This window comes from Nansenia antarctica, assembly GCF_963989245.1.
Source record: "Nansenia antarctica genome assembly, chromosome: 12".
Taxonomy (NCBI): domain Eukaryota; kingdom Metazoa; phylum Chordata; class Actinopteri; order Argentiniformes; family Microstomatidae; genus Nansenia; species Nansenia antarctica.
In genome coordinates this window covers 6031536-6046950 of record NC_137682.1, presented here as the reverse complement: position 1 = coordinate 6046950, position 15415 = coordinate 6031536, and the positions used below count along the sequence as shown (strand labels likewise).

Genomic DNA, 15415 nt, shown 5'->3' with positions numbered 1-15415 from the left:
GTCTATGAAACTGCCTCCACCCTTTCATAGGGGCCTATGGCATATGTCACACCTTAGTGACATGGAGAGTTCAGCGTAGTATTGCATATACCTCTGGTTACAGGGTACAGTCATATTCAACAGAGAGCAATGTCTAAAACGTTACATGTGTGCTACACTGCTACCGTGTGATGCCACAATTCTAAATGCAGTCGGTTGACAGATGCAAGCCTGGAGCCATAACTAAACATATATAGATTCATGATAGGCCTAGTCTACTACTACTACTACTACTACTACTACTACTACTACTACTACTAATACTACTACTAAAGGGGTATACCCCTATATCAGATATGAACATCACAGCAACGCCCGGTTATACTGCGTTTCTGTCTAAATGTATAGTTTCTAGAGCCATGGCGTGTCATAATGATGGTATTAAGAGGTGGAATAATTCAGGTAGGACTGTGTAGGTAGGACATCACTGAAGGCCTAGGTGTGAAATGCACCGCCCGCCACTGCCACTACATAGGGACAATAGGGCCACTTTTTTCCTCCCTGTAATATTTGCTTAGCCTTTATATAAAATGTTCTGTTGCACCAAATATTCATTGTATGATGATCATGAACATCATTTCATTACAGGGGAGTGTGTGAGGCTCGTCCGTTATGGAGGACCAAGTCTGTCAAAATTAACAATAAATATATTAGATACATAAATGAATGTAGGCCTATGAACAAATAAATGAATGAATACACACAGTATAACGAAATACATTTCTATATTTATTTATTCTTTTCCACATTCATTCTTTCTTTTCCACATTCATTCTTTCTTTTCCACATTGTTTTCCACATTCATTCATTCATTTATTTGTCCGTACATTCATTTATGTATCTATATATTTATTGTTAATTTTGACAGACTTAGGTCCTCCATCGTCCCTGTGTGTGTGAAGTTTATGATCACGTGAGAGTATGAATAGAAATCTGGACGCAGCGAGAGTGAGAGTAGAGTGGGCTCCGGGTGGAGTGAGTGAGTGAGTGCATAGCTCCTATGGGCGGAGAGCTGAAGCATTTCCACACCAAACCACCACAAGTCTCTCCCTCTCTCTCCAAAAAGCAGTGGGACATTTATGTTGCTGGATTCATATATGTGGACTATTAGAACTTGTCGGCCCTCCTCGGTCACACTGAAATAAGACGCCAGGAGGTCTCGCCGCAGAGATATGGAAAGTCCTGTATTCCCACGATGACCGATGGTTTGGTCACAGAATAAGTTTATTTTTGGAAACTTTAAAACAAGGGTTTCTGTTTTTGGAGTTCCACCTCCCCTCCCTCCCTCCATAGGGTTCGATTCAAAGTCCTAAAGCCAAGATGGCCGCCGATTCTGTGCAGGTAGGAAAAAGTTGACAACTTTGTTGCAATAAAGTTCGCGAAGTTGTTATAAAGGCGCGACTTTCTAATGCATGTTAATGAGACGCTTCTATCGGTGATTGGCAGCGGGTTCCGAAGTCTTTGAGATGTTTGTAAACATCACATTGTTGGGGGAATTATAACCCTCGCCATGGCCTCTCTTCTCCCGGAGGATTGTCAGGGAATTATGGATCGAGGCCTGGAAAACAATTATCAAAATATAATTGTTTGAGTTTTTTTTAATTTATGCTTTTGTGTGGCAGCACACACCACAGACTGATATGTTTGTTATCGTAAGTTGGATGAATACAGACTTAGTCTATTATATTACATTATGAGGATAGTTTTTCCCAACAAAATAAGTCTACGGAACGCATGCACTGCAGAAGTTAGTTCTCAAAAGAAGAGAAAACAGCAATAAAATGAGGGGAATGTTACTTAAAATAAGCGAAATATCTGCCAACAGAACAGGGAAAATGTACTTGCCAGGATTGTCTTAAAACAAGTAAAATACATCTTAGAACTAGTGCAGTCAGACAAAAAAACAAGCATATATTGCCTTGATTTAAGATATTTCATCTTACTTAGATTTACTTTTTGCAGTGTGGTATTACATTTCCCATTTTAATTCCCATCATCATAAACAAAGTCAGTCATTTTTCCATGGGTAGACATCATGGCAAGAAGGTGCGTGACACACTTGGGGGCGAGTGAGCGCGTTTTTCTAGGTGTGTATATTTATTTGAACACATTTCTGAAGCCTCAGACATTTAGGGACTACTCAAATAACAGATCTGCTAACTTTAGAAAAACGTAGCGCATTTATTCAAAGACATCCATGATACAAAGTCAATTCCTTTCTTAAAAATCTCACTCCAAACTTTTGGTGAAACTTGGCAGCCCTGACTTAAGAAGGTTGTGTTCCATCCATGAGACAGTAGCCACGATGAAACAGAACGCTTTGATTTGAAATTGGTGAACTGTTATTAGCTATAAAAGATAATGCGATATTTTGTAATATAGCTGCACAGCTATTTCGAAAGGTTAACATGGTATGTATTCCCATTTTTCATATATTATCTGTGTACAGTAAATGATACAGTAATGACTCAGAAAAGTTGTGGTCACACTGGGGTTGACGTCAGTTGTGTGAAGTCGCCTCTTGTTAATCGAGTAACAGTGTTGCACACTATATATAACTCTAACCCCCATCTCATGGCATGATCTGGAGTAACTTGATCAATAGGTTGATATCTTACCAAATGTCCCTCAGCAGCCCATCTGTAATCTGCCTCTCAAACCTCTGCATCAGGCGGATATCAACACTGAAGAAATATTGCCTGTATGTGTTCTGTAGTTTCAGCCACAGTGATGAGATGGTACACACTGCCACTGGAACAATTATATTTCAGTGATGAATCCTAATGTATCTGTTTGCAGACATCTCACCGAATTGTGCCTGTATAGGGCTTTAAACAGGTAAATACTGAGTTGTTTGGACAGTGGTTTGTTTTGAACCATTCTGATTCTCTACTGTTCTCCCTGAAGTATGCCTGCATTGGTTGTTGTGTTAACAGGGGGGAGAGTATTTCCCCCATTTTGCTTACACCAATCCAATGCCTTTAAATCCAGTAGGAAAGTTAACGGGTGTACACTTTGGAGAGGGGTGAAGAATTGGAATCCAGCACTGTTGTTCACTTGCAGAATTCCTACTTGTTTTGAGAGTTGTAATCTTGCAAATTAAGATGAAGTCCAACCTTACATGTTGTAGGTGTCACTGGAGTTTGCCATGTGGTGACGTTAAAACAATCTACCAGTATTGTATTCAGTCAAATTTCTGTATGATATAGGCCTACATTAGACTTTGAACTTTGCTGATATCTGAAAGTAATGCAGTACAATGGAGATTAATTGCCCGGGGCTAGGCTACTATTTCAGAAACTGTATCCTACAAAGGTAGGAAAAAGCATGTTTACTAGGGATGCCCCGAGACCGTTTTCTTGCCACCAAGACCGATCCCCGATAATCTATGAGAAATAGCTGCTCATAATACTGCCGATACCGATCAAATAATAGCTTAGCACTAATAGGCTAAAACATTTTTTTAAATGAGTGTAGAAGAGACATTTTACATTTAGAGCATCCGATAAAGCGAGGTCTACGCCTAAATGTTTTAAGAGCCTTTTTAAAAAAAAATCTCCGCTAACCTTTTGTTAGGCTGGCTGAGTTGTGTCTGTACATTCTGCAATCTAGAATATGCTACGGCAGAACGCCATTCAGGCCCTGAACACAGCAAAGACCTAGGTTCTAGGCCCTGGACAATCTAGACAATTTGATGGCAGCTACTAGATTGAAATCAAGTGCAACACTGAAACACAACTGTGAACATTTCAAACCTGCAAACTGCGACACTTTAAATGAATGTGCAATAACACTATGTGCAATATGACAACCCTCGGGTACATAAGGTTCAGAGACAGGAAATGTCAGAATAGGTATAGCATAGCATAGAGTACAGCACAGTGTTTTATTTGTATAGTATAGTGGATAGTGTACATAGCCTTTATTTATGTAAACCAGCTCTTTTCCCTTCTTGTTTTTAGTTTTTTTTCCTAGCACCAGGGGAGCCCCCCCCTCCCAAATTTCGTTGTTTGGTACCTGTACTATATCAATGACAATAAAGACCATTCATTCATTGAAGTGGCCAATAATGAAGGCCAACAATGCGTCTCCCTGTAGCTATGACATCACATATGCTGCGCTGTGACAGCACTCCATCGTGGACAGCCAGCTGAAGTATGTGGGACATACACCCCAGACTTTTTTTTTTTAAGTTATTTTTTCTGAGTGGGGGCAGTCACACTCATATTTTTCATTTTTATTGACAGATACAGTGAAGTTTAGACAGGAAGGATGGGTGAGAGAGAGAGGAGGGATGACATGTAGGATATGTCCCCGGCCGGAATCGAACCGGGGACCCTTTGGTTACATGGTCAGGGCTTAACCCGCTACGCCACCTAAGCGCCCATACACCCCAGACTTGAGCATGTTTCGGGCATTATCTCTGAGTATGACATGCACATGCGTTGGTCTCTACAGTGGTTTTTGTTAGTGGGCGTTTCTCTGCCTTTTTCTCCTCATTCTCCGCAGTCAGCTTTTCAAACTCCCCATGCTCTGCTATGTGATGCAACTTCAAGTGCCTTATTTACATTGGTTGTGTTGAAGGATTTTACCTTAGCTCCCCCACAAGGTATTTTATGATTGCACAGATTGCAGAGGGCATGTGTGACATCTGTCTCACACACTTTATGGTACTTCCACACTGCATACTGGGAACTGGAGTCCTAATGTTATAAACACATAACACCGCACACACCATCAAAATATTTTAGATTAACAAGCAATGCGAGAGTGGCTCGTTTAGGTTAATGAGACAATGAATTGACATGTGACAATGAATTGGTTGTTTGCGTTATTGATCGGTTGTCGTGATTGGCGACTAGAAAGCATTCCACGACGATCTCATATTTTTCCTGAATATCGTCCGATTCCGATTGCTGGCCGATCGATCGGGGCATCCCTAATGTTTACGTAAGAATTGGTGTTTAGAAGAATTTGATAATTCAAAATTAAGTTATATTGTCATTAACAATAACAATAACAAAGCATAATTTGCAATCCATAAATCGCTTCATAATTTTTTTTTTTGTTGTATTCGGTAAACATTCAGCCTTTTCACACAAATGGCAGAACACCGAATGTGCTTTTTTTGCTATTTTCGGCCGAATACATTGGTTGGCCAAACTTTTGGTGCATCCCTACTTAAAAGTCATTTTTTTATTTTTATGTATTCTAAAGAATGGAACCCCACTCCCTTTCGTACGTATGTTTTTAAACTTTTATTTATGCATTGTTTTTGGCCTGACCTAACTCAGGGTAGTCAAACACAGCTACAGCTAAACAAATTAGCTTTGAAAGCTGCCTTATTACCTTCTCCAGGAGTTGTGACCTCCATTTTGCTATGAGTCATCCAAGCAGCCTCTCCCCCTGGACTGAGGCTTATATTTCCTCTGTAAAGTACCTATGGAGGGAAGGGTGGGGTGAAGGAGATTTAGCCAGCCAGACCAGGGAACCACAGTTCACTTTAATCTTAAACACACTTTTGGGCATTTTTACTGACTACACTTGTCAATAAGAGCACAGCAAAAGTGCCACAATGTACTTTCTATTTTATTCTTAACATTAATAATAATAGCTTCATAGCTCCTTACTGTCAATGTTACACTGTAACCGTGGGTGATTGCCACAGGGGCCAGGGTAAGTATAAATCCACTGTTTATTGTTTAGAGATTCTTTTCTTAAGGTTATCAATCTCAACCTTGAGTGTAGCCATTTACAGTGCCTTGCAAACGTATTCACCCCCCTTGGCCTTTTACCTATTTTATTACATTGATGAATCTGCACAAAATAGTGTTAGTTTTTAAATGAAATGAGAAATATACAGTATATTTAAAAAAATAAAGAACTGAAAATTGGCATGTGCATATGTATTTCTCAACAACTTTGTCCCGGACTTGTTTGGAGAGTTCCTTGGTCTTCATGGCCGTGTTTGGTTGGTGGTGCCTCTTGCTTAGGTGTTGCAGCCTCTGGGGCCTTTCAGAAAAGGTGTGTATATACTGACAGAACATGTGACACTTAGATTGCACACAGGTAGACTTCATTTCACTAATTATGTGACTTCTGAAGGTAATTGGTTGCACCAGAAGTTTTTAGGGGCTTCATAACAAAGGGGGTGAATACATATGCACATTTTCAGTTCTTTATTTTTTTTAAATTCTTTTTTTATATATATATTTCTCATTTCATTTAAAAACTAACACTATTTTGTGCAGATTCATCAAATAAAATTCTGATAAAAAAAATGTTTAAATTACAGGTTGTAATGTAATAAAATAGGTAAAAAGCCAAGGGGGGCCCCGCGGTGGTGTAGCGGTCTAAGCACTGGCCACTAGTGCAAGCTGCCCACCGGGGACTGGGATCGTATCCCAGCTCGCCAGATCCGGATATGGCTGGGGCACACACGGGGAGCGGCATATTGGGCGGCCGCTCCCGAGGGCGGTATAGGAGTAGTTCCGGACAAGGATCCGTCGCGCAACAGCGCCCCCGGGGTGCCGGAATAACAGGTGCTGGGCTCGAGGAGCCAGTCAGCTAGTCTGCCTCTTCTGGGACTGCCGGACACGGGGTCGTGCGGCGGATCCTTCGCAATAGGCAGGGGATAATTGGATGCTAGGTTGGGTTCAATTGGCTACCAAATTGGGTGAAAAAGGGATCAAATCTGAAAAACTAATATATTTTTTTTTTAAAAAGCCAAGGGGGGTGAATACTTTTGCAAGGCACTGTAAGTTTTACACGTTTTTAAAGCCCTCCTCCTCCCGCACGTGTCGCTCCACGGAGGAGGCCATTGGACCGCTTGCATTTGTTTTTAATCAGAGTTTATTTTGAGACGCCACTCTCCCTGGAGTGAGATTAGGTCCCATTCTCGTTTGCTGTGACCTCTCAGAGCGAGAGGCTAAGCAGGATTTGGCTGCTTCTCCTCAGACGGTTTATCTTCTATGCTGATGTCAAAGGCGATTGTGTGAGTTTGTGGGAGGTGGGGAGGGAGGGAGGGAGGGGTGGGGGGGGAGTAGAGAGAGTGTCTGAGGGAAACTGACTTTTGAGTCAACCAGGCATGGAAAACCTGTTGTTGTAGGATAAAACTAATGATGAGAAAGGGAGAACTTATCTGGTGTTTTTGTTAAGAGGAAGAACAAAGCGGAACTTGCATGCAGGAACTGGTTTGGTGCTTCAGATGTGATGGAGATGGATGATGACATTGGTGTGATGGTAAGGAACTTGGATGTGTGTGTCGCCTATAGCCAGCAGACATATAAATACCCAAAGACTACATTGATCCTTTGCTTGTTCAGTGAACTGAGTGAAGCATAGGATGCAGAAGATACTAGTGTGATAATATTGGTTGTCCAGAGGGCTTTTGTGACTTTTCTATGAATGGTGGAGAAAGCTCAGTTCAAGTGCCTTAAGGCTGTTATCGTTTCAAAGGTCTTTAACTTATATTTAAATGGCAGCTTACTTTGAGGAAATATACACAAACATCTTTTTAAGAGAAGGTATAGGCTAAGCAACAAGTTAAACTGAGAAGGAGTATAGCTGGTGATACTTTTCCATCATCCCATAGACTTCCCGGGAAGACATCTTTTCAAGGTCTGTTGTTGAAATACAAGATGCTATTTCGGTCTTTCTCTTAGGATTTTTTTTTCAGCAGTGTTTTGAAGTGCGAGCTTGCTTTGCACACATGCGCCGCAGATGTAGCACCCCACCAGGGGTTTTCAGGGGGTGAGCACACACTGATATAGCCCCCCAACTGGGTTGGGGTGAATGTCAACTTAGGTGACTCAAGACTTGATTTCAGATATCACTAATTTTAAAACATATAGGCCTATTTATTGCCATTTAAGACACATGGGGCCGGTTTCAGAGACAAGGCTTAAGCCTAGTCCTGGACTAAATCACACTTTCAATGTAAAATCTCCATTGAAGATGTTTTTTAGTCTAGGATTAGGCTTAAGCCTTGTCTGTGAAACCGGCCCATGGTGTAATACTGAATAGACTAACCATGATCAATTTGGTAGAGCCATGGCTTAGGGCTATGGAAGATCTACCCATTTGGGGTCCCATTCCAAATGGGTAGATCTTCAGTCTGTGCTTCCCAGAGAAGGGTGGTCTCTCTCCTCCTCGCTCCTCTATTAGTCAGGGATCCACAGGCTCAAAAGATCGAGAAAATGGGTTGGACCTGACATGGCATGCTATACTTTTTGTTTGTGTTTTTTTTTTCTATAAATTTGGACATTAAGGTCCACTGAATGAGTGGTCTGCTCTGCCGGAAACCTTGCGGAAAAGATTATGGCCATTTTTGTATATGCACCCTTTATTTTTTTTTACTCACAACTAATGCGCTCACAAGGGGGGCACACACACAGGGGATTTTCATAATGTTTGCTGAAAAGAATGACACATGGCTGATGTCGTAACTCAGGCATAGTTGATTACTAATGACGTGAAGATGAAATGCAAATCGGTGCACTTTTGCATAAAAATTATTCTAAATAATTTGGAAAGGTTTTGTAAATGTATTTCTCAAATTGATGTTAACACTAGGGGTGGGAATCGCAAGGTAACTCACGTATCGATAAACGTACAATATTTTGCCCCTTGTACCGATAGTAACGCGGTACATTGATTCTGCGATAATCGATAGCCTACATTGTATGACAATTCATCAACGATACATCACGATATCTGTGTTAACTGGTATTTCATAACATGGTTCCAGTGTTAGCAGCATTCGGCTTCAATAGACTTGGTAATAGTCGTAGCCCTCGGGGAGTTAAAGGGAAGCCTTGTTTTGAAATATGATCGTTCCAGACTTTAGATGTCATATTTGTTTTTCCCCGCTTTGCGCCCATTTCAGCCATTCATCTTCTTGATTTTTATAACATCACAACATGCTGATAGAACATCGACATGCTAGAAACACATAACTACACATAATTAGATGATCACACAGCCCCAAACACGAACACGTCCCAAAACGAAAGTATTTACAAGGTCTCCCTTACCAGTAGCCTATGACAAACGAGAATAGTGAATCCAATCCACAAATTATAAGTATTTAGTGATCGCTAAACTGTTGTTTATTATATCGAGTGGGTACTCTAAAACTTCAAGTTTCGTGTTATGAAAAAAAACGAGTCTGAGTGGTTTAGCCCTAGGCTGCGTTCGTAAATTCGGGCTGGAAATTTGATCAGCAGTCATGGAATGCCTCTTGTCCAATCAAATTACTTGGTCCCTTTATGACGTTGAGCCCAGTGTGCCCCCCGGCGATCTCAGAGCGAATTTACGAACGCAGCCCTAGACTGGCTTGCGTACCCCTTTACCTAGCTTCTACCCTGCTGCTACGCTGCTTCTATAACATCAGGATCAGACGCAGGGTGAGACTTTCAAAATAAACTTTTTTAATGGCTTCTGTGTGCTTTAGACTTGCGTAGAATCGATATTTTGTCCCACTGCTAGTCAACACATGTGTTCTGTGTATCTGGGATGCATTTATTGACAGCCTACGCTACCCACAGAGGATTTTAACATTATTCAAATTTTCCGGTCAAAAAATAAAGGGTGCATATACAAAAATGGCCATACATTTATTTATTTTTAAGGTGCCATGGTGGTAGCGTGCCATGTCAGGTTAAAGTTTTGGTGACTGCAATGATATGCTTTACCAAAAAGCTCTATTTTGGTCTCATCTGTCCACAGGACGTTCTCCCAGAATGATTTTGGCTTCCCCAGGTAAGTTTTGGCAAACTTCAGTCTGGCTTTTTTTTATGTCTGTGTCAGCAGTGGGGTCCTCCTGGGTCACCTACCATAGTGTCCCATTTCATTCAGATTGTGACAGGTAGTGAGAGCTGACACTGTTGTACCCTGTGTCTGCAGGTCAGCTTGGATTTGTTTAGAAGTTGATTGAGTTTTTTATCCAACAATCCTGTGATCTTTTTATCAATGTTTCTCTTCCGTCCACGTCCGGGGAGGTTGGCTACAGTGCCATGGGCTGTAAACGGCTTGATGACGTTGTGCACAGTGGACACAGGAACATTAAGATCTCTGGAGATGGACTTGTAGCCTTGAGATTGTCCTTGGCTTTTCCACAATTTTGTTTCTCAAATCCTTAGACAATTCTTTGCTCTTCTTATTTTTCTCCATGCTCAGTGTGTTACACACAGACACGCATCACAAAGGTTGAGTCAACGTATTTCCATTTTAATTGGTTGCCCGTTGCAAGTGTGATTTCTATATTGCCAGCACCTGTAACTTGCCACAGTTGAGTTTAAATACAAATTAAAGGAGCATTACATGCTTGAAAAGCAATTATTTCTTACAATTATGTTGTTACAATTATGCGAATCATTTTTCCCAGCCCATTTTTGGAGTTCTGTGTGGAATGATGTCGGATCTGGCTTTTTTTTTTCTCTGCTTTTTTGTGTTGTTCAAATGCAAACAAAAGAAATAAACATGTGAATATCAAAGCATTTGTAATTGCAACACTTTTCTGGGAGAAGTGGTGTATTATCTGACAGAAGTGCAGCGGTGTCAATATTTTTGTCCATGACTATCTCTCTTTAGTCTAATTTTTTTTATGTCAATGTTTGTAAGGGGAGAGAAGTCGTTGAGCATGCACTACAGATGCACAGTGATGACCAATGAGGTGTGCACCTTGCATGTGCGAGGCTGACATTATGCATGGACAACTCTTTTTTTTACCACCAGCCCAGCCATGTGCGTGAGTGAAGAGTAGGCTACATGTTTCATGCCGCAGTCGTAACCAGTGCACTCCCAACTATGGTTCGGGGACAATAAGCTCGAAAGGTAACCTTACCTATGTCCCGTAAGAGGCTAGGTACAAGTGAATCTTCTATGGGTATTGCGTATATATAACGATAGTCTAGCAGCACCTGCTGCTGGGATGACCGAATTGCAGCAATAAATGCATGGACAGTTTTTAACAGTTTTTCCATGTTTCTTTTCTTGCACGATTTCTCCTAGAAGGCTTAGGTGGGGCGAAAAAAGCAATCAATGCAGGAAAAACCGATTGATCTATCCTAAATACTGTACATCACTGGATAGATGTGGCGTGAAACACATACTTCTCTATGCTCTAGACTCATGCATTCACTAGTTTTTGTAAGGGTTTCTGGAAAAGGCGTATTACATTGGTACCTTTGTGTTAGTCAAGTTTTTTTGTTGACGTATGACATATCCTGATGTTGCACAATGTCAGTGTACAATAATTCAAGTCCGAAAATAGCCATTTTACCTCAAAGTTGCCTGTGTGTGTTCTGCGTGATACATTCTATTTTCTTAGCTCCTCCTAAATCGATTTCCCACGTGTGCTGTGACGTATGCCATTTCTCACAGCTCTTGAGCTCTGGAGTGTGATGTGGGTAGCCTGTTTGTTTAACGCCCAGAGTCAATTATAACCCACATTCGTAACGAGAATTGCTCCTATCTACATCTGGCATTACTTTCCCAAATAGCTCTGTGAATGTCACCACTCAGTGCTTCTGTTCTTTTTTTTTTCATGGAAAGCCAAGAAGCAAAACTGGTGTGGGGGACTCTCTGTCTTTTCACACCATTTAGCCCGGTGGGCCATGCTATTGCAGCGGCCGTCGATAAGTGTGCACAACAACCAAAGACTTGAGTTCAATACGCATCCACATTCAGGGTTAGCCGAGAACTCCTGGGACTAGGACCTCATTCATGTTTTGTTTATGTATTCTATTTTGATACAGGCAGCAACGTTACAATTGCTAGCAAAAGTGAGTAGCCTACAGTTTACCTGGTACACTCTTGCCTTCATCAATCTGATCTGATAACCCAGTTCACATTCATACCAGCCATGCAGTGTCATTACTTGCTTGTGTAAGTCCTCCTCGCATCCATGCACTTGCCTTCTCTCACCTTTTGCCTTTGCATGGGAACCAGTGACCAGGCACAAATAAAACCTCCAAGTCAAAACCTTCATACCATAACCCTACGTCATTGTCACTAATGATAGTTAAAAGAAACATTGACAATAAATGAATAAAACTGAAAGCTTACCTTGATTCAGAAGAGTTGCATTGTTGGGATAGCCTTAGACAGAGCATAACATAGAAAGCATTCCTCTTTGTTTAAAGTATGTAACATTCAAGGTTTCTAAAAGCCTCCTAATGGTTGTAATGACTGTTTAATCAGTAGCGATTAAGGAATGAGATCCTTTGAAAGAAATTCAAATTCAATTTTCGAACGCTGTTTTGGTCTGGAAAAAGCACTTAAAATACATACAAACATGTTGTTACTACCAGGGCTGTTCTAGGGGAGTCGAGTCCGATTTGCACCTTTCTTGTCTCTGGTGGCCTTTTCAAACAGCTTATGTCTGTCTCTGCAAGTCCATTTTGGGGAGGGGTTAAACATTTATTTTGACACGGTGAGGTGACAGATTTGCAGCAAACTTATGCCATTTCAGTATTATCAACATCACTCGCTTTATGCGGACACACATACTGCCTACATACTCATGTGAGAAGTATCATAGGATTCCTCCTGAGACATCTTCTGCCCCTAAGCACTGCGTCTCCTAAAGACACCAGCTTTCCCCTCTACTGCGTCCCTAAAAACTTCTATTGCCCCCTTGTACTGTTTCTCTGTTTCTCCAGTGTCAACAACAACAAAAAATAGGTTGAGAAGAAGGTGATAGGAGAAGGTTTTTCCTTCTATCAATGGCCCCGGGCCTGAGCTGGATTACTCTTCCTGCTATGACTGGTGGATTGATGATTCACTTGCTTAGTATTCTGACTTCTTCTTAAGGGTATGGGTTGTGGTTTCCTCTCCAGTCCACCAGGCTCGGGTCCGAGGGGCTACCCTTTTAACACCCCGAGACCTGGTTGAGGGGCTGAGAGGTCCTGACTGGCTGGGGGACCCCCAAGGCACAAAGTGGTGACCCCCCAGGCATTGGAGTGGCCTCTTGACCTATTCTGCTGTTGCTGTCGTTCCGGCGGCGTGTTGCTTTCTGGCCAGGGGTTTGATAGGCGTATTGACCTTGCCAATGCCCAAATTCCCCACACGCCTAGCATCTCTTCAGGTTACACCGTAACTGCCCTCTCTTGGTTGCAACCGGGTCATGTTTATGACCTACTGAAATGAAATTGTAAGTCCCCATTATAAACTTTTGGCACATTTTTTGGGCCGCTACCCACACGTTTAGCTGTGTTGCTCATTCCACGAATGCATGATCCTTACAAGTTGTACCTCATTGTAAAGGTGACTAATCAGGCTTTCCAACGATATAAAATCCAATACCAATTGGTATTATTAAAGGGGAGGAATAATCAACCAAACTAACGTTTCCATTTTTTTTTTGAGGAGTTTAGTTCCTTTGTCAATCAGGAGAACACTAGGAAACGCTGCCCTCTGCTCGGTGGTTGTGTAGGACCAGAGGAAACGCTGCCCTCTGCTCGGTGGTTGTGTAGGACCAGAGCATGCAGGTTTCAGGAGAGGCATTCTCCTCTGTGCCCAGATGGAAGTTCTAGGTCCTAATGAACAGTGGCTTTCCTTCGTGTGTGTGCGTGCGTGCGTGCGTGCGTGCGTGCGTGTGTGTGTACGTACGGGTGTGTGTGTGTGTGTGTGTACGTACGGGGGTGTGTGTGTGTGTACGTACGGGTGTGTGTGTGTGTGTGTGTGTGTGTGTACGGGTGTGTGTGTGTGTGTGTGTACGTGTGTGTACTTATTACTATTGCAATATAGAGTGTTAGACGAGAGGTAAAAATGAGGTAGGCTTGGCTCTCATGCCAACGTAATTATTGGGCTCAGCTAGGATGAGTCAAAAAGAGAACATCAGGTTAGTTTCAGTCTTACAATAATTCACTCAGTCATTATTTTATGCTCTATATTTTGTAGCATTTTTGAAAGGAGGCTATAGATTTGTATCAAAAGTCCAACAATTTAGAAAGTGTTGAGTTTGAGTGTACCCTGTGTGTACCCCACGTCAGCTGCTTGCTGGATCAGGTGAGGCGGGTTACAGCCTTCTGCCACCGAGGCTCCATCACTCATATTGTGAAACACTGAGTAACAATAACATGGAGAGTGACACTATGGACTGAAATAGTTTTTTTCCAGGTTAGTGCAGGGTAAAGGCTAGTTGCCATGGGAGCAGAGGCTGTTTAGGGTAAGGGTTGGGGTTAGGGTTTGACCGTTCTCTGCTGGGATGGCAACTGTCCCCCACCGTTAGTGAAGTTCCCAAAGAATTGATTGTAAACTGTTTCAGACTTTAGCCTCAATGGGTCAGTTCTGAAATGAGCTTGCCTGGTCACCACTGTGGTAGCTCTTTAGAGAAAGGACAGCTGTGGTCTTTAATGACATTCTGCAGGTTAAAACATTGGCACGTGGGCGCTTAGGTGGCGTAGTGGGTTAAGCGTTGACCATGTAACCGCAGGGTCCCCGGTTAGATTCCGGCCGGGGACATATCCTGCATGTCATCCCTCCTCTCTCTCTCACCCATCCTTCCTGTCTAAATCTCTACTGTATCTGTAAAAAAAATAATATATAAATATATATAAATATATATATATACATATATGAGTGGGACTGCCCCACTCAGAAAAAATTACTTAAAAAAAAAAAGGAAAAAAAAGTCTGTAGTCTGGCCGGGATGTTCCAAGCCACGGTATGATGATGATATTGTGAAAGTATGACATGTTTAATATTGCCCATTACTGGGATGTTTTTATTGCAATTTTCAGCACTTTACCTACTTGTTTTAAGTTAAAGAATGTTACATATTGAACTTAAAAGAAACTTATATCCATTACATGGCTTTGTTTAACTCTGAAACATGAAATGTGGAGTTATCTGCTTTTGCAAAAAAATAAAAAAGACTGTTGGAGTTTTCTGCTTTTGCCAAAAACCAAACCAAAAAAGCACACATTTTCAATAAAGTTTAATTTTGTAAGATACCTGTACTTTGTTGAGTTATTTTTACTTAATCAAAACAACCCAACTGCAGCTTGATTGATATTACCTGGAATGCACAATCAAATCAAATGCTCAACTTTTTGACTCGTCTGTAGACAAATTCTAAACAGTCGAAAGTAACCAATGGAAGCATATTGTAACGCAATAAGGAATGTGGAATGTAACAATGTTAGATCCTAGAGGATGAGTCGTCCACAGAGAAATTGTGTTTGTCTATTTGTCAGCTACTGTTGTTCTGACGATGGTTGAAAAAGATAAAATGTTGGAGCAATCCATTCCTAAGTGAAAGTGATGCCTTGCAAACACAGTTTGAGTTTTTAAATGTGTACTCAAATGCTATGTTACCTCCAATGGTACTGGGCCATTAGTCCACTTTTCAGATTTATTCAGACCCTAA

At 41.5% G+C, this 15415-nt stretch overlaps 1 protein-coding gene across 1 annotated transcript in view; it reads left to right on the top strand.

Moving 5' to 3' along the window:
• Nucleotides 1-1178: 1178 nt before the first annotated feature.
• The window catches only part of pkn2a (protein kinase N2a), a 35541-nt gene continuing 21304 nt past the window's right edge, over nt 1179-15415 (top strand). The window contains exon 1 of the mRNA XM_080543332.1: nt 1179-1380. Within this exon, the coding sequence (XP_080399458.1) occupies nt 1360-1380 (21 nt within the window). The 5' untranslated portion in view covers nt 1179-1359. The remainder of the gene's footprint in view (nt 1381-15415) is intronic.